Source organism: Crocodylus porosus, unplaced genomic scaffold, assembly GCF_001723895.1.
Source record: "Crocodylus porosus isolate Cpor-Errol unplaced genomic scaffold, CroPor_comp1, whole genome shotgun sequence".
Classification (NCBI taxonomy): Eukaryota; Metazoa; Chordata; order Crocodylia; family Crocodylidae; genus Crocodylus; species Crocodylus porosus.
In genome coordinates, this window is record NW_017728907.1 from 48,897,019 (window position 1) to 48,921,354 (window position 24,336).

At 41.0% G+C, this 24,336-nt stretch overlaps 2 protein-coding genes across 3 annotated transcripts in view; one reads left to right on the forward strand and one right to left on the reverse strand.

Annotated features, from left to right (window-relative positions):
• The window catches only part of STIL (SCL/TAL1 interrupting locus), a 26,645-nt gene extending 26,536 nt beyond the window's left edge, over positions 1 to 109 (reverse strand). For both annotated transcript variants that reach the window (XM_019531383.1, XM_019531382.1), the window contains exon 1: positions 63 to 109. In XM_019531383.1, the coding sequence (XP_019386928.1) occupies positions 63 to 106 (44 nt within the window). In that variant the 5' untranslated portion in view covers positions 107 to 109. The remainder of the gene's footprint in view (positions 1 to 62) is intronic.
• A 3,428-nt stretch (positions 110 to 3,537) lies between these two features.
• Positions 3,538 to 21,825, forward strand: CMPK1 (cytidine/uridine monophosphate kinase 1). Its single transcript, XM_019531385.1, has 6 exons — positions 3,538 to 3,726; positions 15,195 to 15,341; positions 16,016 to 16,168; positions 17,533 to 17,609; positions 17,687 to 17,783; positions 19,434 to 21,825. Exons 1-6 carry the CDS (start codon positions 3,598 to 3,600, stop codon positions 19,473 to 19,475), a joined length of 645 nt encoding a protein of 214 aa, XP_019386930.1. The 5' UTR covers positions 3,538 to 3,597; the 3' UTR covers positions 19,476 to 21,825.
• Positions 21,826 to 24,336: the final 2,511 nt, after the last annotated feature.

Genomic DNA, 24,336 nt, shown 5'->3' on the forward strand with positions numbered 1-24,336 from the left:
GGGGGGGGGGGCAGGGGAAAACAACCCGTTTCCCAACAACAGCGGGGCAGAAACGCGGCTACCTTGGATCTGCCGGGTTTCCCGAGCCCGCACGAACCGCCTCCATGCCCGCAGGCCACCAGGACCACAGCGCAGTGCTTCTTTCTAGGAGGGGAAGCGAAATGGAAAGGACTTGGTATTTAAAAAAAAAGGACGGAAACATGAATCCAACGACAGAAATTAATTGCAATGTCTCGGCTGTTACATCAACTACGAGAAAGCCATGTCAGAGTGGAGTGGGCGGTGTGTTCAGGATGGAAATTTAATAGGTTAATGTAAATGAAATAATTTAATTAAAAATTAAATTAAGTAAAAAGAAGTCCTGAGCCAATCCAGACACGGGGCCTGGCCCCCCCATGCATATGGACCCCAAATTTGCCCCCCCGTCCCCAAACTGTCCCCCCCAATTTAGGGACCTGCCCCCATGAGAGCCCCGGGGGCTGGGAAGGGGAGCCCGGGCCCTCACCGTGCCCCGAGGGGAAGACCGCAGCCTCCGCAGGCCCCTGACTCGGAGCGTCCCGCCCTGCCGCCCACCCCGCCCTCTCCACCAATCAGGAGCTCACTCCGCTCTCTCCACCAATCAGAAAGCTCCCCTCCTGGCGTCCCACCCACTCCGGGCGGCGCCGGCCCAATCCACGCGCCGCGGTGGTCTCACGCGTTCAACCAATCAGCGGCCGCCCCGGGCAACCAACCGCCAAGCGCGCGCGGAGGGGGAAACGGGGGTGAGTGTTTAAAAACACTGCCGCTTTAAACGGTCAGCGGAGCGCGCAGGCGCAGTAAGGAGGCGGTTGTTGGCATCCCCATAGCAACAGGAGGCAGCATTGGCGGCGGATTTAAAGAGACACGCACTTGTTAATGACGTCACCGCTCCCAGCACTTTTTTTTGCTGGGGAGGGTCCTATTGAAACCACTCTTGAGGGGAAACGTGCAGACACACCCCCTACATGGGGTAACATTGCTCTAAAATATCATGCATTTAAGCCCCTTCCACTTTCTGTTCTGAATTTTCCATTAGCAAATTTTTTTTTTTGGTTTGTTTTTTCTAGCTCTGTAATCTCCTACCCTAGAACATCTCAAACCACGACTGCGCTATTCCTCCTTTTTATCCTTCTGTTTCTTTGGCCTTCCCAAGTGAAGCCGGCTCTTTCTTTGAATGCACGTGCCTTTAGCATGAGCAGAAGACACAGGAGCAGGTGGGTAGGAGGAGAATAAAGAATATGATATCGGTGATTTGTGGTGAAGGGACTAAATAATCTGCAATGAGGCCGCCTTGCTGCATTTTGTTCCATGTGATGCTCTCCTGAGGTCAGTACAAGTATGCTCATGATGTTACCCAACAATTTGGGGGCTAAGGAGGATGTGGGAAAATGCTACTGCCTGATTTCTGATTTGATGCAAATGGCAATTTTATTGTAAGTGTGATTCGAAGGACATAGGATACCAAAAATACCTAGAATGATTTTGCAAGATTGAGAATCCACTCCGCAGATTTCTGCCTGACAAGGGGAAAGTACAAAATATCCCATTGGCAGGATTTTACTAGGATGGACAGAAATACACTTTCAAGCAAAAGGTGATTACCAGTAACTCCCCATAATACCCAAACCTAACAAGTTGGAGCTATATTTCCAGCCCTTACAGTTTCGTTAAGTTAATCTATCTACACTTGAAATAAATATCCTTTTTTCTCACCAAGAAAAAAAAAGGGAACTAAAAAGAGTTGTGACAATTACCTGTTCTAAAATAAATTGTTCCAATATATAAAAGCAAAGAAAAGGATTTAATGTATGCTATTTGTTTCTGCCTTTTTTCCCCTCTCAGGATGACCAATTGTTATTACAGAAACTAGTCAGTCTTCACTTTTTTTTGCAGTCAAATCCTATTTAGTTTCTTTTTCTTCAGTACTTGCACAGTTATTCAGTGATCCTGTAACAAGCATTGCAAAGGACATAAAAAATGGGAAAAGATTTTTGTTGGCATTAAGTTTCTAAATACCATCAAAAACTCAACAGCTCTAACCAAATCTTACCTATCAGTATATAATTGTTATCTTTACTATTTAGCCCAAATAGTACTATGGGCCTCAATCCCACAAATCCTCTCTGATCTAGTTCATACACATGAGACACACGCTCCTATTATTTGTGGCTACACTAATATTATTCACTCTTAAACCAATTGAGAATCACCACGACAGGTGCCTGCAGTGACTTAACCCTTGTACATAAGGGGTGTGCATCAGGATCTGGGGGAACCCCTGTTCACCAGACCACCCCAGGGATGACAAGGTCGAATGGTCACAAACCCTTGCGAGACCGTTTCAGGCTGGACATAAGGAACAACTTCTTTACTGTCCAAGCTCCCAAGGCTTGGAACAGACTGCCGCCGGAGGTGGTGCAAGCACCTCCTCTGGACACTTTCAAAAAACATTTGGATGCTTATCTTGCTGGGATCCTTTGACCCCAGCTGACTTCCTACTCCTTGGGCGGGGGGCTGGACCCAATGATCTTACAAGGTCCCTTCCAGCCTTAATGTCTATGAAATCTATGAACTAAAATTATTTAGAAACCCATTAATTAAACAGGTGGAAATAATGTGCATTCTCAAATCTCCCCTGGGAAAATATCAGCTCTTAGCTTTCACTTGTCTTCTGACTATGGAAAAATAATAGAGCAATTCTTCTGTTATATACAACTCAGAACTACCAAAATGGATCAACATTTTTATGACACTAGGGATCTCTGTATGAAATCTGCGCATTGATCTTGTGAATCATGTAGGTTTTTGCACACTTAAAAGCACTATTATTGCACAGCCACCCTGTAGCATCCTTAAAAGGATCTCCGGGCACCTTGGCTGAGAATCACTGTTATATACCAACCCTTGGAAGTGTGTTTTACTTTACATTGATTGCAGGAAACAGGCTGAAGCAGTAGTGCCCAGCCTTTCCACCCCACAACAAAAAGGAAATGCTTGATGCATGAAACACACACACATTGCAAACTACTGCAAATTGTACATCCCCACAGCCACGTAGTTCACTCAAGCGTGGCTAGGCACAAGTAGCTGGCCAGGCTCTTTGGGTAGATGCGGTATCAGTTGGTATAATAAGAGATCACCTGTACCCAAAGAAACTAGCCTGCCATTTATGTCCCTGAAAATCTGCAAGGACACGTCCCGAGTCCACTGCTGGGTGGGGATTCTTTGCACTCATTTCTTTGCAAAGATTTCTGCAAGGGGTCTCTCCTTCGAGCAAGCAGAGAGCTGGCCGCAGACAGGGGATATAGCCCGTCCCCCCACTTCCCGGGTGCAACACGAGCGGCGCCCTGCCTCTGCCGCGCGCAGGACACACCGCGCGCTCACCCCCGCCCGATCCGGTTGCAAATCCTAGTGCTGGGCAGGGCTGCCACGTGACACTTTCCCGGGAAGGAGCACGTGACTGCCCTCCCGGAAGCGCTTCCGCTTCCTGGTGACGCCGCGGCCGGCGCGCGGCCCTGCCAGGCCCTGCCCTGCCCTGCCCTTCCCTGTCGTCCCGCCTCCCCCTCCCGCCCTCGGTGCATGTTCAGTCGCTGCCTCCCGGCCTCCGCGGCTCGCAGCGCGCTCCGCCTCCTCATGCAGCCGTTGGTGGTCTTCGTGCTTGGCGGGCCCGGTGCCGGCAAGGGCACGCAGTGCGCGCGCATCGTGGAGGTGAGGGACAGGCGAGTGGGTCGGGGCGCGCGGGGGGGGCGACGGACGGACCTGCCGCCTGCGCCCCTCAGCGGGAGCGGACTACAACTCCTAGCCTGCCCTGCGCGCGCGGCCCCGCCGGCTGCCTCGGGGGTGGCGCGGGGCATCACGGGAGCTGGAGTCCGCGCGGGGCCCTCGCGCCTGGTGAGCCCCTCACACAGACACACACACACACACACTTATTTATACATTTATATCTATATTTATTTATAGCAATATATTTTTATTTATATTTATAGCTATATATTTATATTTATTTCTAGATATCTCTTAGATATTAATATAGATCTATATATTATATTCCTATTTAGATCTAGATATATCTGTCTATATTTAGTCTCTAGATGCAGATATATATGGAGAGAGAGAGCTGAAGATCTAGAGCGAGACGCTCCTTTGTGGGACCCCCGTGGCAGTTGCTGGGGCTGGGATCGCAGGGTTCAGGCCTTACCTCGGTGTTGACGAGGATTTAAGCAGATCCTCAGGAGGGTCCGAGCCGCAGCTCTGCGGGTGCTTTGAGACCCTTCCAGGATGCCACGGGGAGTTACCACTCGCACGGTGTGGCTCACCTGATAAACGTGCTGATTTCAAATAGGCACGGATGTTTGTTTCCTCGGAGACGTCTTATGCCTTGTGTCTACTTGGTGCCGCTGTGGCTTGTCCCCGGGAAACGCCCGTGCCACGTGTGCTCTGGCATGTGGCAGGTTACCCCAGGTGGGGCAGGGCTGGCCGGGGTCAACAACTGTGCGGGCCTTCCTAAGGCTGCAGCTACAGCAAGCGTGTGGCTCCAGCCAGTCAGGCTCCAAGTTTGGGCGATGCAAACTGCCACCACGTGACCGTCCCCCTGTTTTTCAGCGTGGGTTTTTTTGACCACCTCAGAAACCCCTCCCCATGTTGCATGGTAGCAGCCTGGGGAAACGACTGTGGCATCCGGGCTCTTTCTGAGTTTTTTGCAACAGAAGAAATTGCTCTAGTATGTTTTTGTAGAAGTAAAAACTGAGATCTCCCATTTTCTTAGGGGGACATCAACTCTGTCAAGGCCCCTCCAGCACTGCTGTGGATTCAGCAGACAGGCCCTTGACTCTCTAGAGGGGTACTTTAAATCTGACAAGGCTGATGATTGCTTCCTTAAAGAAGACTGGCATCACAGCCAGGGTTTGAGCTTGCTTGGGAGTGTGTTCCTGTTTTCCTATGGCTAACAGCACACACTACATGGTGTCCTTGTCAGTGTATAAATCTGATGTGGTCTGTTGCAATCCAATCGATGTAGTAAGATTACCCTGCTAGGCAGGTACACTTGGGGAACTTGATAACTGCAGTAGCATTAGGGACTGATAATACAAGCCAGAGAAACTGTATACAACAAGGGAGAAGGAATGCATTCCTCTGAGGGGAAAGGATTTATGTGATCGATGTCTTTTATTGGACGAACTGCACGGTTGGGCGAGACTTAGTTAGACAAGTTTTTGCATATCACAGAGCCCCCAGTCCCTGGGTCTCTTGCCAGCTTGTTTCTTGCGTGTTTCCTGGACCATTGCAGCTACAGTATTTTAGTTGTATTAAGTTTAGTGTCCATGAAACAAATGATTTAGACTAAGAATGGAGAGGCTGCCTTGGTTTGGAAGATGATGTTTCAGACTTATCTGTGCAATCTGATCCTTTGTGTAACTTGGTGGCAGTCACCCGGGTGCTGCTGAGTTCTGCCCACAGGGATTAGATTGTAGGATCTGGGCCTTTGGCGGGGGTTTACGACAAAGATCGAAAGTTGTGCGAAGTGAGCCTTTGCATTGTGTCACTGTGTTAAGTTAATACGGAAGGACAAGAATTCTTGTGGGGCACGTGACTTGAGGAGAGGCTGAGGGAGCTGGGCTTATTTAGTCTTCAGAAGTGGAGACTGAGAGGGGCCTTCAACTCCCTGCAGGGAGGTTGCAAAGAGGATGGAGCTGGACTCTTCTCAGTGGGGACAGGTGACAGGACAAGTTGCAGCAAGGGAAGTTCAGGTTGGATATTTGGAAAAAACTTTCTTACTAGGAAGGTGGTGAAGCACTGGAATGGGTTTCCTAGAGAGGTGGTGGCATCTCCATCATTGGAAGTGTTTAAGACCCAGCTAGACAAAGCCCTGGCTGGAATGATGTACTTGGGGTGGACTTGGGTTTGGACTAGTTGTGACCTCCTGGGGTCCCTCCCAACCTTCATTTTCTATGATTCAATGATATATTTGGTTGGTGACCGTAACAACATTACAGTTGGTCCAAAAAAAGATCAAGTTGACAGAAGAGACTTGTATTATATATAACCAAACATTTTTTAACTGACAGTAGATGGTGACATGACTTAATTTTAGAATTTTACACACTTATATTTTCTTGCAAATGTTTAGATTTTTTTTCTATTTAGCAGTACTTCTAAATGGAAAAAAATATCAATTAGAGAGGAGGGAACAACATATAGGAGCAGCTAAGAGTTCTCTACATGCAGAATCAGGCTTTTTTTCTTTTTAAATGAGGTTAATGACATTCATTGTGCCAGTTATGGGGTATTCAAGGCTTCCAAATACTTCAGTGTGTTGGAGTTAAAACAGCCTCTTCAAACGGAGAACACTTGGCTATTTTACATGACAGCCATAAACTATGAGGATTTATCCATTCCCACATTGAGAGAAATGAGTAAGAACTGCAACAACGCCCTTGTTGCCCATGCTACTAAAGTAAAACAAACCGCAAGGGCTGGCATTAGCATTTTACGCTGCGTGTTTCTATTCTGGTGATGCCTGGCAGTGTTGTTTTAGCTTCTCCACATTGCCATCAAATCCCAGTTTTCCGTGCTGTCTCTCTAGGTTATAAACATTTGGTCTTGGCTGAAAATGGACTGTCCCCCCCTCCCCCCCCCCAAATTAGCAACTCTAATTGAAACTAACTTATTATTTAAGTCATGAAACTCAAGATTTTTAACTTAACTTTTCTAAAGACTCTTTTTTTGCGATTTCTTAGTTGATCTAGTAAAAGGTATCATCTCTGAACCAAGAGTTTTAGATTTTTGCACTTCTTAACTTTCATAAAACCTTTTTTGTTTTGGGGTCAGATCCTGTTCCTAGTACAGAATAAGCAAATAGAAATATTTTTTTTGGCAGGGTGGAGGGGAACGGACACATGTATCTTCCACCAAGTCATTAGTGCTGCCACAGGGCTGAAGTCTTTTATGTGGGTCGTGCCCCATAGTTAGAAATGTAAATCATTTTGGTTTGCTAACTTAAAGTAGCTGGATAAAAAGACTGTTTTGGTAGAGTCAGATGAGTCACTGCTGCTTAAGTTATAGATGCTAAAAAAAAAAAAAGATATGTTGCTAGTACCGTATCTTTTTTTCTGCTTCCATCGAGAAAGGGGGAATCTTTAGGAATGAGACAGACAACAAATAGAAGTTAGTTTGATTTCCTCCTTTCCCATTTGTTGCATTTTAAGAGCTGCAGTGAATCATGTTAAGTGCTGACAGTACAGGGAGCATGTAGGCAAATGAAGCAGGCTCTGTGCAGTCAAGCGCTGCCTCAGGCTTCAGAGCTTGCTTTATTTGGATAGCATTTTGTCTGGGACAAAACTTATGCTGGGGATGAATTTAGTCCAGTATCTCTTATCATACTTAGGCTACGAGATGTTTATTGGAATTCATCAGTGCAATGACTTCCCAAAATATTCGTCTCCTGGTGAACAACACTTAACCAGTCCTGCAACTCCTGAGTGATTTTTTGAAATCACTATTGTTATTGCTATTCTCCATACTGTGTTGATTCTGTCTCTTGTAACTTCTTGTTGCTGCAGATATTGGAATTTGGGGGTGGATCATGTCGAATGGGAGGGGAAAGGAAGCCTCCCTTCACTCATCCAGCAAGGACTTCTGTGATTTAGGAGGTGTAACTGTAAGCAATTTGTAAAATAATGCTGCACTGTATATATCTTAGAGCAGTAGCTTGTATTCTTTTCACTAAATACATTTTAATCTTCAACTAACTTGAGCTGGTCGCAAACACAACACCGTTGGGGAAGTTATTTAGTTGGTAAATATGAGCCTAAGCCATCACAAACAGGTAACTCTAACATAAAGCTATTCATTATGCAGAAGGATGTGATTATGAACCAAAGTGGAAAAGTGACTTGAGATAAAAGCACTTAATACCAACCGGAAATGTTATAATGACATAGTGTGTAAAGGTGGCTATAGATTAGGGCTGCTTATCTTCACAGATAAGGTTGAAAAAGATGATTGATCCAGCCTGATTCTCTTAAGTAGGAAAAACTGGGTGAATTCCGTATGTTCATCAAAGGATCAAGGACTTGATTGAAATCTGAATTTTTTTATAGCTGCTTCTCTGTCCCAAGTCCTCCTTGCTGTGGTAGGAAGAAGAAGGAATTTCTTCTGTACAGTTCCTGTATTATTTGCAGTCCAGCTTTCGCAAGCACACCCTTGCTTGCCTTAAACAGCTGGTTGGGTGAGGTTGATTACGTGGAGCTTTCCGTCATCTGAACCTTTAATGTTTCACTTCCAAAGGGAAGGTACCAGAATCAGTTGGTTCAGTTGAATAACGTGGTAATGCACTCTTTTAGCAGCCTTCCAGTTACCAAAGTGTATGTGTATGAGGTTCCTAAATGCATACCGGACAACATTGATCCTGTTACAGTTGTCATCCAACAAAACTTTCTTTCTTGACATTACCTTAAACATCTTAATAAAGAGATTATGCTTATCCCTTTCCTTTAGAAAATGTAGTTTTATTAGGTCATTTAGATTAAACTGTTTCAGATTGACATGCTTCTCTTTAATGCATGGATTTTTTCAATGCGTAGTTATTGTTATGCTACATAGAACTCCCGTTGCTGTTTTGCCAATGATGTTGTAAAGTTTTTGGCCACCAGGCATCCTTCATCCTTCTGTCAATACATCCCAGAATAGACTTGACCTTCACCACAGCATCTTCTTGTAAATTTGTGTTCAAACGTAAAGTTAATCATAGAGTGGGATACCATGATTTTTTTTTTCTCCAGATAAGAATGTATGAGTCAGTACCCTAATGAAAGGGTTGTTACCTCATTTTGGGAATATGATATGGAAACTTCCAAGAATAAAGAACTATGCAAAAAAAAATTTAATTGACTCCAAACTACTGAACTTAAAGCAGCAAAGCAATTACTTATTTTTTGTCTTCTGGAAGTAAACTGAAGACTGGGTTACGTTTTTCTTAACATTTTTTTAACTAATTATTTTTTAAACAAGTTGCAAGCATTTGCTGGGAACATTAGGTATTAGGAGTTCAGATTGCCTAACATTTTTTTATAAGAGTATAATACATGTTCATATTTCAGAAATTTGAAACCATTTTATAGAGACTAAGGATAAAACTTTAAAAAAATGCCAACTCTCCTTTTCAAAAGTGATATTGGTACTTGGTAGTCTGAGGCCTACCATCTTGCAAGGAGGTGTAGATTCCTGAGTCATGCAGGTGGTTTGCAAAATTTTATCCTAGATGACTGTGTAGAAGGTGAACGAGGCAAAATAACGTGGCTTGTTTTAACTTGTATAGCACCCAGGTGTTACAGGTGTCTAACAAATACAGTGTTTCAAAGTTTACAATTTATGGTAAGACTCTGAAAATTTGAATGGTTTTGGGGGTAGGTTATGGAAATAAATATCATTATATAGACCATACCTGGAATTGAATTTTAATGCTGAATTGCAACCAGACCTCACCCCTTTGCCTTGTATATGCTGATTTTTTTCCCAGGTTTTGTATGGAAGCAGATACCTAGTTTAAGTGAGAAAAAAATCTGAAGATTAGTTGAATGTCTTCCCAAACACTGATTAGAAGCAAATAGGATCTCTGTTGACTGTATACACTTTACACCGACAGGGTCATAATCCTAAAGGCTGCTATCTAATACAACTAAAATCAAAAGGCTGTTTAGAGAAACAAGACATTTGTCTTTGACAATCTATATTATTGTGGCTGCACTTTGCACAAATTCTCAGCTTTTGAGAAAAGGTCTTAGAGATGTGTAATGACTGAAACTTAATATCAAGGTCACTGAAGGTATAATAAATGAGAATTTCAATAAAAAAAATATCTCTTTGCACCTCTCTTTAATTCCAACCCCAAACCATTTTAACTTTATTTTTTTATGATCAGTTCTAAGAAGCCAGAGCATGAGTCAAGGTCTATGCAATTTTTGACTCACTCTCCTTTTACTGTCTTCCTTATTATTGTTCAGTTGTTTCACAGTTTAGTTTTTAGTTAAGATTTTATCTACTAAAAGCAATATCTATTCTAGTCTTACTGTGGAAGTAATTTAAAATAGGGTGGCTGTAGTGTTGCACAAGAGGGGACCTTATAATGCAGCCTCCTTTGGAAATGTGTCTGATCAGTCCATTTTGTGACAATGGATTTGCAAATTTCAAACAGAGATGTTTTAAAAATGTGTATACTTGGGTCATGCCAACTATGAGTCTCCATATGCCATTCTCCATCACGTTACAAGTAGAGACTTTGACCTGTTACTTTAATTGGTCATCTCTCCTATATTAAAGAATGTGTACTACAAACTGCTCCATTTTATAAAGCCTTATTAAGAACTGTATTAAATTATAATTGCCTCAGAGGAACATTAGAAGTGTAGTTGTAAAATGCTTCGAGGTACTGGGAAAATACAAAGTATTACACAATTGTGGAGCATGCATGGTGTCCAGGCTTTCTGTTGTCTCTCTAGATTCTGTTGAGTGTATAATCATCTATTTTTCCTAGTCAGAACAGATCACTAAATCATGAGAGTAAGTCCCTCCTAACGTTTCATGAAATCCCTTCAGGAAAAGTTAGGAGTCAAGAATTACGCCATAAACATCTCTATAAGAAATCAGTCTGGTAATAATTTTCATTAAATGCTTTCAGGAAAATTAATACCAGACTATGGTTTCTTAAGGCAAAGTTGCTAAAAAGCAAAGGCAACTAATTTCTGAAACTCAAATAGTTTTCACTTATGCTCCATTTTCTCTAGTTTCCATTCGAGTTCCAGTCCAGAGACTTTTTAAAAATGCTGTTTGGCTGTCAGAAACATTTACATTTTCCCTTTCGCTTCCCTCTTCCCTACTACCAGGATTCAGAGAGAAATTTGTGATTAGGCTAAGGCGAGATGGAGGGGGTGGGGATAAAGTCATTGTTGTGATGCACTGAATTTAGGTACCACAAACATGCAGAGACTCTGTTAAAGTTAAGGAAGCAATCATTCATAATAGTTGAAGAAGACGAGACTTTTTTTGTAATTTTTTTTTAATTAAATCGTTCTAACTTCCATAAAGATTTCTGTGGGGGTAGTTAAGTTCTCAGATGCAAGATATATAGGGTAAATAATCTGTTTTCTTTCAGTGTCTAAGTGCAGCACCTCAGCACCGACTTGTAAAGGTATGTAGGCATCAAAACCAGGTTGCTGTTTCTGAAAATCCTGACAGGCATTCTAGCTACCTGAAGATGTAAAATAGGCACTGAAGTCCTACACAAATCTGACTTCTGCTCTCTTGACAGTCATCTTTCTGCAGCCAGATAGCACCAGAAACCTGAAGCAGTTGTATTCCAGCCTTCAAGAGTTTTAGGCCCCAGTTTCACTCCTTTTCTGTTCCTGATTTCAAAGGAACAGGATTGGGCTTTGATTTTTATCATGTTACTTTACAGTGGTTGCATTTAGATGCACTCCACATCTCCATAGAGTGTCCCACCAGCGTTGCTGCCCACATCAATACATGCCTTGCTGTTGCTATTGCTGGAACCCTGCAATACCATTGCCATCTTTTTCCTGTTTCACCTCCCTTCCTAACACCTCAGGGAGACAGTATCTCATCAGCTCCAGTCCACTAGCTTGATACCTAGGTGCCCTGCAATGAGGAAAGGGAGCAATCAGCTGGGCCTGAAGACGTGACTTCCTGAAAGCAGGTGGCAATAGGTGGAGTATTGCATCTCTGAAGCTTACAGTTTAAAGCTTGGAAATCAAGACTTTCAGACATTCGTTCCATGACTTAAAACTAAATGTTTTCTTTCTGCCTTGCATCAAAGGTAACAAACGTGTTTTGCTCCCGAGTCCTAGAGGAGCAGGCTGTTTTATGTAGCAGCTAATCCATTCTGAAAGGGGTTCTAGCATCAAATTTAATATTTTTTGAAGCATCCCTATTTATAGAAGAGCACTTTAAAATACTTCTATCTACCTCTTTCCTGTTCAGCAGCTCAAAACTCTTTCAGTTCGCAGTTGCAAAATAAAGAGAAGATTGCCTGAGTCCAATATTTCTTCTTGCTTGAAAAGAAAAATACCGAGGAAAATTAACCGGTTCTCTAATCCCCTAAAACCAAAGGGATTATGTTTTCTTCCTCTTCTCTCCTTTGTAGAAACTTAATGTTAAAAAATGTCATCTTTCTTTAACTGTAGCAAGAAGAACTACATGTTAATTTGGGGTTCTACAGAGTACAGTTTCTTGCTTATCAAAAAAAATACTCTGGTTTATGGCTTCTGTAGTTAGAATTAGATTTACAATTAACTAGGCATATCCAAATCCAATGCACATTTAATCAAAAATGAAGTAAAGTTATAGAGAATATATCCAGAGTTTCTCTTCACAGTTATTTATGGCGAAATCTTGCATGCTTTTTTTATCCAGCTGTGTACAGTTTTAGGGGATTTGGGTAATTGTATCCTTTCTTAAATTATGACTATAGCAGAACTGTCTTTCCAGGCTTCTGTGGGTGGAGTTGGAAAGCAACTAAAATGTTTTTAAGCTTGCTTGGCGAGTTGTGTAACAATTCTTCTGTTCTTATTTAGTAGCCAAGTTTTTAAATCCCAAGCTTGCAGCCATAAAAGGTAATTATGCACATTATTCTACTGCCTGTGCTTCTCTTTTTTTTTTTTCTTTTTTTTAAATTTGCAGTGGATTTCACTGCAGCCAGCCTGATAATCCAAAGCTCTTTTTTGTTGTTGTTCTGTACTAAACTAAGTATATATAGCTTTACTCGCTGCTATATTCTTAGACTTGTATTTTTGTGTGTGTGTAAGCTCCTAGGAGGCATCTTTGTTTGTTTTATGGAAGTGTGTGTGTGTGTGTAACACTTTTATAGGTATCCAGGTTGTAGCCGTATTGGTCTAGAGGAAAAAAGCAATTGGATCTCATGGTAGAGGTGATATCTTTTATTAGACCAACAAGATTTTTGTAAAAAAATTTCTTTAATTGCAAGCTTTCGGGCGTGATGAAGGGTGTTTGTGCCCAAAAGCTTGCAATTAAAGAAATTTTTTTGCAAAAATCTAATTGGTCTAATAAAAGATTGCCTCTACCATGAGTTCTGATTGCTTTTAACTTTTATAAGTTCCTTTCTTAATGCTAAAGCCTAATTATAAAAAATCAGATGCAGTATTCATCATTTGTAGTTGGAAATAACCGATAGTGTAGTTAGAAATAACTGTCATTTACTTTTTTCGCTGCCCCTCACCTGGGAATTATTATTTCTGAGCTCTGAAATCTCAGCAGTAACAGTATCTGTGTGGCATGATCACAATTATATTTTACATTGTTTGTCCACTTTACCTCTGGTGTCTCGATGCTGTGGCAGTGGGCACCTAAAAAAAGCAGAAGTTAAAATCCTAAAGTTTGAAGAGACCTCCAGTCATCTGATCCAGTCTCTTGTGTGAGCGCATGTTTGCTTTCCACTGGAATTTTTATATTACAGAGATGTAATTCTTTTAGAGGTATTTTGTGACCAGTGTACACAGATGATTGCCGTTTTGGCCCCATGCTGATACCGATAGGGCATGTTTGCACTGCTGTATTTATGCAGTATAGTGAGATTTCTAGTAGTACCAGTGTAGCTGTTTCAGCATGGACTGCCACATCAGCACTAAGGACAGACACTAGCCCCTCTCATACTCTGCACATCCTGACTCTCTCCCTCTCCACAGAGACTCCCATCTGGTTCCAAGTTTTCTAGTTTCAATGTCTGTATATAGCTGAATGTGTATTTTGGTGAATGAAGGAGTTTTCTTTGGATTATTTTTTATTAATTAATCTCATTTAAAGATACCTCTGTTGATCTGCTTGTTCTCATCCTTCTTGATGCTGGCTGCAAGGAGTTAAATAACAGGAGGGGGAAGAAGAATTGGAAATGAAATAATGGTAAAGGTGGCTTCAGAGCAGATGCCAAAATCCTGAGGAAACAATGGGGAAGCTGTCAGTGGGGGACTATCCGCCTGTATGGCTCCAGCTAAGTTAAAGAAGTTTATTCTTCCAAGCCTGAAATTGTGGTTAGAGCATATGCTAACTCATTAAAGCCCCCAGCCTAGGGAGGAGAAATATGACAGAGCCAAGTGGGCAGCAGTAGCTAGAGATGCCTCTGTGACAGAAGGCTGCAGAGAAAGAAGAAAGGGGCTAGAGCTGAGCAGAACTTATTTCAAACTTGCAAGGAAGAATCTGGAGTGCAAACCTTTTGGTGAACATGTGTAGGCATGTTTTTAACTTGCTTTAGAATTGGGGTCCAGTCTAAGAGTAGTTGGATCCTGGTATCCCACTCTTCAGCCAAATTAGCCACCTTGCTTCTATTACCTAGCATTGGGGTGAAGGGGACTGAAGTGCTGCTTGCCCTGTAATAACATAAGCTACAACCTATACCCCTGGCTCACCCTGTAATAGCAGTCCAGACAAAATAGGGATATTTTTAAAAACAAGAATACAGTTTCATTCAAATTACCTGTAACAAATGTAGTCCCTATCATTCACTTGGTGCTTCATCTCTGCAGAGCATTTGCAAGCATTCATTAGTACTTTCAACACTGTTCTGAGTCTTATTAGTTATTATCATCCCCATTTGCTTGACAGGAAAACTGACACATGCAGGAAGTATAACTGATTTCTCCAGGGCCACAAAAGGAGTCAGTGGCAAAGCTAGGATTAAAAAGCAGAGATTTCTCTTTTTCAGCACTACATTTGGAGCAGATTACCTCTCTCTAAAGAGAGAACTGTGAGATATAAGTGAGCAGTTTTCCCCACTTGTACTGAAGCTAGGACATTATTTTGAAAATATAAGGTTGTTAAACTGCCAAGCAAAGAGGCTGTGTGATACTTCCCTTGGCAAATTATTATCTGACCTTATGACTAAGTATTTCCAATGAATTCCTAAATAGCTGTGTCTTTGAGTGGAAGTGCATCTCCTTATGAAAAGTGCAATTTGTAATAAAGGATAAACTTTTATAAGATCTAAAGAGCTTGGATCCTGTTTTCAAAAGTCAGAGAGGTGCTTAAATTGTTTTTCAAAATAGGACATACATGTTGGATGTTACCAACAGCGAGTACCCTAATCTGCCAAAAAGCTTCCTCCAGAAAACCTTTTTGTGCCTGGTAACGTTCTGTTGTTTTGCATATTTTAGAAATATGGCTACACCCACCTCTCAGCAGGCGACCTTCTTCGAGATGAACGAAAAAGACCAGGATCTCAGTATGGAGAACTCATCGAAAATTACATTAAGGAGGGAGAAATTGTACCTGTTGAGATAACGATCAGCTTGTTGAAGAGGGTAAGGAACGTGAGCGTGGTTTTCCTGATTGCTCGCCTCTTCATGCTAAGAGCAAAAAGGAGGTAGTTGGAGAAAGAACTGCCATTCTTTTTGAAGTAAGCAAGAGGAAAATGATAGGCAAATGGATGCCTATTGTATAGTTTGCCTCTTGTCAAAATTGCATAGTTACGTTCTGCCTGTTATAGAAAGCAAGAGATCCTATCCTTTATTATGTGAAGTGCAAAGAGAGCACTTGGCATGCTTTGTGACTTTTTTTCCTCTGACTTTTTTTTCTAATCTGACATGAGCTGAAAACTGAGAAACTCAGTGCACAGTTTATTGTATAAAAATATGTTCCAGGATCTTGTAGTACATATATTTTCCAAACTAGATTTGTGCACAGTGGGAGATTTGGGAGCACGTAACAAGTCGGAACACAGACTAAAGTCTGCGAGCATTGTAGAATAATGGATGAAGCCTATCAAGAATATTCTTTCTAAAGTTTTATTGGTCTCTTAAGAGCAGCAGTGAAATATTAAGAGTGCCGTTAAGACAGTGGAGGAATAAATTCTATACACCCACAATAGCCCACATTAAAACTGCTTTGTAACTTGTGCCAACATCTGGTGATAATGTAATAAGCAGATATAGTGTTTTGTGTAAAAGAGATTCTTGAACTGCACTCTGTTTATCAGGCTATGGATCAAACAATGGCTGCCAATGCCCAAAAGTACAAATTCTTGATTGATGGATTTCCCAGAAATGAAGACAATCTTCAAGGCTGGACTAAGACTATGGATGGAAAGGCAGACGTGTCTTTTGTTCTGTTTTTTGACTGCGACAATGAGGTAATGAAATATCATTTCTTTGTGCCTTTCCCATGTATTGTATGATTGGAGACAGACGGCAAGAACATTAACTGTAGGTACTGACATCTTCAATATACTTATGCATTAGCAACATCAGAAGAGACTTGTGGACTACAGAGACCAAGGCCACTATGCAAATATATAAACCAGTTGTTTTTGAGAAAGCAAATTACTAGTTATAATTGGCATCCTATTGACAGCAAATCTGAACAGTTCATTTAATGAACATATAATCAAAAGCACTGTTCTATAAAGGTACACATCATGGTTTCTGAAAGACAGAATATTATCCATCTACCTCCTGTAGTCTGATGTCTTTGTCTTTTATAGAATCAGTGTGTCAGCAGCGTCCTGTAGGTATGCACATGTGTACCAAGCGGTTTCAAAGGAGAAGTAGCTGTTACGTTCCAGTTTGCTAGGTGCAGAAAAGCTAGGCACAATACAGATGTAGCAAAACAGCTCTAATTTTACCACTGGATGAATTGGTGATCAAGTTGGAGTGGTTTTACTAATCGTGCCCAACTTGACCACACCTAACAAAGTGGAACTAACAGCTGGTGCCCTTCTGAAATGGTTCCATTGATGTTGTCCAAGGTTCTGATAGAGCCAAGTATAAACTTTTCATAGTTGTAAGCTTCAGTAAGATGCCAAATAATCAGCAGCTTTTCTAAATGAGTAACCAGATTACAAGGGCAATGTGACAGTGATGTATTAAATTAATTTAACAAACGTAAGACAGCTCATCTTGACGGCATGCACTGCCCTTGAAGTGTGAGGATTTGAGCTGCTCTAAAAACGGTTTTCAAATCATTAAACTGACTTTTTCCCTGAAGTTTGTTTTCAGAAGTAAAAGAAATCTACACAATTTGTTTTCAGTCTCCAAGAAGAAGTGTGTGGATAAGTGTTTCTTGAATAGAAAGAACAAGTTAATTTTAAGAAAAACCTAAATAGTTTTCATGAAAATATCACTTAAGAAAAACCACCCACCCAGTGGACAGATACTGAGCAGGTTTTTAAAAATAACTGCCCCCTTAAACTGTCTCAAATTAGGCACTTTTTCACTCTTGAAAATTGAAGCTATTTTGCCTCCCCTCTTGCCCTCTACCCCCTCGTTTTTTCAAACCACAGGTTAAAAAAAACAACTAGAAAATCATAAACTAATTCCTGTTTTGTTTTTATTCGTCAGACCTTCCCTACTGTAACAAACTGAATTATGCAATATATATTTCAGTGTTCTGTAAGTAACTTAAGCAAAATGTGAAGGTTTGTTGTTAATTCTGTCTTTAGAGATGTGGAAAGTTCATGGCCACACCCTTTACTAATCCTTTTCATATCTGTTGTAGACATGTATTGACCGCTGCCTTGAAAGAGGAAAGAGCAGTGGTAGGAGTGATGACAACCGAGAGAGTCTACAAAAGAGGTATCAAAGCATAACTGAAGTTCTGGGTATCTTTTTTTTTCCTTTTCATTTTGTAACACGTCTCTCCTTTCTTCTAGAATTCAAACATATCTGCAGTCAACCAAGCCCATAATAGACCAATATGAGAAAATGGGGAAAGTCAGAAAAGTGGATGCCTCCAAATCTGTTGATGAAGTAAGTTTCCGGGGGACAAATTACGGGGCTACATTTGACAAGGCAGAGTATACTAGTTGATAGTCATCTTTGTCTCTAGTTCTTCCAAATAGGTGTCCCTCTTTGTAATTATTTACAGTGTGGTCTTCTGTGAAACATAAAATATGATTTTGCAGGGTTCTTGCAAAAGTCTGTTCTGTTCCGCCTGTTTTTTTTTCTTCTTAAAAACTAGCACTGCCTTCCATGAGGGTTTAAAGTGGGCTTCTGGTGGAGTTATAAAACTAGAATGATATATCCTGCTGAATTATATTGCACTGGGTGTTTGCAGCCTACACCTGGCCCATGAAACCTTTGCATCTGGCCCATGGACGTGGGGCTTGGGCAGCATTGGGCAGCAGGGATTGTGCCTTCTGTGTGTGCTCGCCCTGTGCCACTGTGGGGTTGGAACAATGGTGTTATGGGTCCCAGTGCCCATTCACCTCCATCTCAGGATAAGTTGTTCTGGCCTGCAACTAGAAAAGATTGCCTACCTCTGCATTACAGCACAGTGCTCTTAGCCTTTGTATGTTCAGGACCAAGGCCCTAGGGAAAGAAGTACTCTTTCCTGCCATCGGACTCCGTGATCTGCTCAGGTCCCTTCTGACCTTACAAACTATGAAACTATAAGATGAGAACCAGAGTTACTGTGACCTCCAGGATGGATCATAGTACAGACTTACTAATCTAAATACTCCGTGTAGAGAGGGCTCAAGCACAAAGTCTAGTTCTGGAGCCAAACCCTCCTGAAGGTCAAGGAGGTTTGAAAGTTGGATGTTGGTTTGTGCTCGTGCATAGTTGAAATGGACTTTGACGTCAACTTTTTGGCCTAGAACTTAGAATTGGTAATAGTTACATTCTACAAAACCCAAAAGTGAGTGAAATGTGTTGCAGAACGCAGGGGCTGCCTCCCAGTCTCAACTACCTTGCTGCTACCTTGACTGTCTGCTATTTTTATATATGCATGCATGCATGTACGCATGCACTGTGCATTCATGAAACAAAGTGTTTCCATTGAACCTTAATTGTTACCCTCGAAGGGGGTAGCTGGTTTCTTTTTAAAACAAATATTCCTGCACAATCCAAACATTGCCTCTTTTCTGCTAATGCATGGGAACCTAAAGGAAGCTCAAAACAAAAGAAAACTCACTAGCTTCTGTTTACTTTTGGAGCTGAATGAGATGCTAAAACATAACATATTTTCAGGAGAACATGTTTAGGTTTTGCTACTTGATGTGTTACTAATAAGGGAGGTTAGGAAACTGAGTCTTCATCTTGCAGTCAGATCTGCACAAACAAGCCCTTGCCTCTACTTAGAGACCCAAGTGAAGTCGCACTACAGGGGCCCACTTGTATTGATCTGCTTGTGAGACTAGGGACTTAGTTTATTTTATTTCATTTTCTGTTTAGTTTTAAATTACCATTCCTTTTGAAGCTTTTTGCTTCAGATTTTGTTCTTGCACTACCATTTGAGGGACATGAACAGGCATATAAATTGTACTGAGCTCAAAGGGTCAAGGGACTTGGTGTACATTTTCTGAAAACATTTACCATAAGTTACTGTATGTAAGTTCGACTTAAAATTGCTGATTACTAAGGATTCTTTCATGTTAATTAGTTTTTTTCCTCTTTCAGGTTTTTGAAAAAGTTGTGAAGATTTTTGACAAAGAAGGCTAGTTTCCTACTTGAAAGTTTACTTGAAACGGCTTGAATTTTGCTTTAATAGCTGCCACTACAGTCCACTCTTTTTGTAATTGTTTTAAAAAGTTTTTTAAATACTCCATATATTGAAAGGTGACTGGAAGAGGAACTAATTGAAAATGAATTTGTTTTTAAATAGGAATTAATTTCTTGTGACTGTTGTAAACAAATTTCAGGGTTCTTCACTAACTTAAGTTTGGTTACTCACAAAATAAGGACAGTATCCAAATCTGTTTCTGAAAGAGGCTACCTAATTCTTCACAGTTTTGTGCCTTTCATGGGCAGCCCTTCCTATTCCTTATTGCCATAAACCTGTTTTTAAAACCAGTCAGCCATGTTAAGCAGCAGAGTCCCCATGTCTCCTTGCTTGTTTCTGGATTTTTTTTTTTTTTTTTGGACCAAATGTAGATGTCTTTTCAAGTAAAAGTTTGTAATAGATATCCCTTGTATCCCATAGCTGGATTCTGCAAACAGAGCTGATATGAGCATGTGAATTAGTTGTTGTATTTCTCACAAAGCTGCTTCGGACAGCATTAAGCAATAGACAGGTGAAGAACTTGTGATAAGGCACTCATACAGCTCTGGGTATAAGCAGTATGGTAGGTTCTTGAATACTCAGAAAACATGGCCCTGGGTTTTGCCTTCTTGGCATGAAAGGGGTTAAAAGTATCACTTCCAAGTCAGCTTAGTGTCTATGCGCTCATTTACTTGTGATAACTATATTTTTAATTACGGTTCAGTCTATAGACACTGACAAACTTCCATACAGATGTGTGATAAAACAGTTCTTCTAATTTTTCTTTTCATGTCTTACAAGAAAAAGGGAATTTCTGTATTGTTTGAATGCCATATCATTGATTACTTTAAGATTTGTTATACAGGGGTAGCTGATTTTATGATTAAACTTTCAGCCTTCCACTCCAGAAATTGTATAACTTTAATAGCTGTTTGCTTTAAAAAAAATTGAATTTTTGCACTTTGTTACAATCTGACCAGATAAACATGATCTTTGTAAAAGTTCCATCTCCTTGAGCACATTGGATCCTGCTTGATCTTGCATTATCTTAAATGAGTGCATTACTGATGATGGCAGCTTCAGCAGTAATGGCTGGAATAAACAGGTGGCTAACTGGAACAAGCCAACACATGCTTAAGTGTTTAGAGAATTGTTGTGTAGTTACGCCTGTAAATGCCACGATTTTTTTCTCTCAACCCTTCAATGGGCATAGACATAATCATGCATTCCTCATGTACCCAGACATTCATTGAAGTAAGCCCAGAAAGTCTGAGGATGTGTATTTTAACTATTTTTAGCATTTATTAAGGATATTTCTTTGGTATATTAACTGACACTATGATTGGTTTGTGATAAACTTAGAGAAGTTACTGTGCGCAGGGACACATGGTTATGTGTTCTTGGGCTTTCAACTGTGCTTTAAAATTCATCCTGGAAAGTCAGCAGTCAAACCTGTGCGGGCAAACTCTTTGTATTTGCATGGAGCTTCATTGATTTCACTGAGGCTCATAAGACGGCAGGATCAGAGTTTGTGGTTTTTGTTTGTTTTTTTTTTTTTATAAGTAATGGAACAAAGCCACTCTTATATAAAAGATTTTTTTTTCCAACATGATGGATGTTTAAAAACAGTATTAAGCACAAATATCATAAAGTTTACTAAGACAGATAATATGGACCAGGCTTTGTTCTTGTGAATTTGGAAGATTTTCACAGACTCTCTTAAATGCGTTCACTTTATTAAGTCCCCTTTTTAAAAGAATTGAACTCTGCTTTTATTGTCTAAATATAATGACATAGGATGGGATCAAACTGAGCTGCAGTTTTGGTATAAAAGCGAAAATAGAGATGTTTCCAAAAAAGCTTCAGACAGATTGCTTTAATCTGCTAATGGTTGATCTAAAACATTTGTTGTTACAAAAGTAAGGTAGTCTTGTAAGAGTTCTGCTGAGAATAAATAATCAATTTCCTTTCATATACCTGACTGTATATATCTGACTATATAAACACTGAAACCAAAAAATAGCAGTTACTTTATAGGGCGTTAAAACTTATTTATAAAAAAACTTAACATGTTGGCAATATTGAATTTGAAGTGGATTGTACTGTGTCTGTGCAACTTTATGAGATTTTTTTGTAATTTTATTTATTGAAGATGCCATTACTGTAGTACTGGTGGGGGGGTGGCTCAGTTGACTTATAGCTGAAATTAGGGTTAAATCAAAAAATGTAATATACCAATGTGATGTTTCCATATAGCAGCAAACTATAACGAATTTGAGAAGTTCCAATAAATCTTGCTCTGTGGCTTCAGATGAATTCCTGCTTCAAATTTATCATCTAGACTGAAAAATAAAATAAAAATTTCTGTTTTTTAAATGGGGGTTCCAATGCAAAAATGAGGTCCCAAAGACCCTATTATATACAGGTTGAAACGAGGGGAATGTCATTGAAATTATGAGCTCATTTCTATCGCTTGGATATATAGTCATCAAATTAATTGTCTACCTGTACCATGGTAATTCATCTACTCCATCTGCAGAAGAAAAGGGATGCCTCAGTTCTGGGAAGCAGATCAGGAAACCTGTTCGGTGCTGCAGCTACTATCAAAGGGACCATATTTTTCTGCCCTGAGCCTTATTCAGCCATCTGCAGCTTTCTTGGCTGCTACTTTGGAAGCACCTGTGGTCATGGAGTGTTCTCTCCAGGGCACTTTTTCCTTTCCCACTTTGTGTCATGAGGCACTATTTCAGCACCATGTCAAGGCACAATTTCATTTTCCATTTAGGCTTGGCTCCTGCTGCATTGGGCATGAACAACTATTTCAGTGGGAGCTGGCTTGGATTTTTAGGCCCTTAACTTACTGTCCTCCCTCCAAATGCTTCCTGTCCCTCCCTCTTCTCCTGCAAGGCTTCATTCTTGCTTTCAGATTCATCTTCACTGAGGCACTCAGATCCTTTAAAAGCAAGCATAGCACTACTTTGTGTTCTCAAAACCAGAATGAAAGGTATCATAAAATGCCAGGCTTGAGAAGCAAGAATGCTTTTAAACTGGACTTGAACAGTAGAGCTGGTCTTCAGAAAAAACAAACAAACCCCCTCCATCTTCAGAAGTGCTGCCCCCATGCCTTATGACAGATGTAGTTCAGTTGTATGACCCCATCCTGGTTTCTTTTGTTCCAGGTTTGGTCTAAAGTTGGAAAGCCTGTGAGTTTTACTAAAAGGTCTGTTGTAAAAATAGTATGATCACTGTCAGGTATTTCCAGCACACAGGACTTGAGTTGTAGACCTGCGTTTTTATCCATATTACAGCCATTTTCCCTGCCCTTATCCTGATAGAACTTGCAAAATTAGTTCTTAGGAGGAAAAAAATGTGACATGAAGCAACTTGATGCCGAAAGATGCCGAGATAACCCCCCAAAAAGCTGCTGAAACCATAGTCTGAGAAGAGGTTCTATGTTGAAGGTGCCAATTTAAAAATAACTAGTATTTTATGGTGGACATGGTAATTGGATTGTTAATGGTTACCTTGGCATCCCTTGTGCCCAGCTATAATGGTACTGGTCATCTCCCCAAGAGAGGACAACACAGGAGTGAATTCCAAGTTCCTGCTCCACTTTCATAGCGCTGACTCGACCTGCTCACTGCTTCCCCAGAAAGAACTGGGATGAGTGAGTGGCATGGAAAACCTCAGCTCAAGCTGCATCTGTCAACCATGATTATTTTGTTCAGTTAGAAAAGTTACATTGCAGGAGATTAGATTTCTGCCAGACTTACCATGAAGTCTCTTGCTGAACTGAATTTGATCCCTATTCCATCCCCATCACACATAGATTCATCCAAAATGCATGTACACTTCCACATGATTGGCAGCCTGCTTGTGGGAAACCAACACTTGGTCCCTTATGTAGGGTAGGGTCATCTCCTTAAATGTGGTCTTCAACACTCACAGCTCTTGGCTGCCAACCAGGGTGCGGACAAGTAGTGATCGTCATCATACAAATATGTCATTAAATAACGGTCCTGGCCACGAAGAGACAACAATCTAAAATGCAAGATGAAACAAGTGGATTGGGTCAATTGGTAGATATGGGTGAAGAAAGCAAAATTACAAAAATAATATGGGTAGAAAGCATGGAATTCTTGACTTGATCCGTAACTAGAAGTCACTGTTGTACTGTAGAAACCTTCCTCAATAAGGATGAAGCAACAATATGAAGCTCATGAGTCAACCAAGTGTCTTCATTCATCATCCCGGTTGCGCTGTATTCCCAAAAAAGCTGCTGTGGCAGGAACGTGGATCCAGAATTGAGAGCTACTGGTGGAATAGTCACAGTGGACTTACGAAGCGTGAGGCAACAATCCAAGACTGCCGTATTTTTGTAATCCAGGGTTTTTTTCACCATATTCACTTACAATAGAAGTCTTCTCTTCAACACAGCGGAGAGAGGAACAGACTCACAAGTTTGCTTTTGCCTTTGTGCTCCTTAACATTGCAATAACACTTCTGCCTGAAAGTAAATAGCAATTTGGGTTGCTCGGGCCTTACAAACAGCAATCTTCAGCTTTGCTTTCATAGAATCATAGAAGTGGGGGACCTTGTAGATCTTCAAGTCCGACCCCCTGCCTGGGCAGGAGAAAAACGGCTCAAATGACTCCAGCCAGGTAACAACACTTGAAGGAAGGTCCATTTTAGCCTGCTGGGTGGAGCCCTCAGGATACAGGATGTGCCCTTTTTTTCACCTGAGCGCCTATTTTAAAAATGAAAGGATTGTTCTATTTTCTCCCAACAATTAGCATGGGAAACAGAGATGCTTAAACAGGG

Bases quoted from the DNA above. Each gene is read 5' to 3' on its own strand.
- CMPK1 (XM_019531385.1), top strand. From the start codon at position 3,598: ATGTTCAGTCGCTGCCTCCCGGCCTCCGCGGCTCGCAGCGCGCTCCGC. The intron at 17,610-17,686 runs GTATCAAAGCAT...CCTTTCTTCTAG, and splicing joins CGAGAGAGTCTACAAAAGAG to AATTCAAACATATCTGCAGT. The intron at 17,784-19,433 runs GTAAGTTTCCGG...TTCCTCTTTCAG, and splicing joins CCTCCAAATCTGTTGATGAA to GTTTTTGAAAAAGTTGTGAA.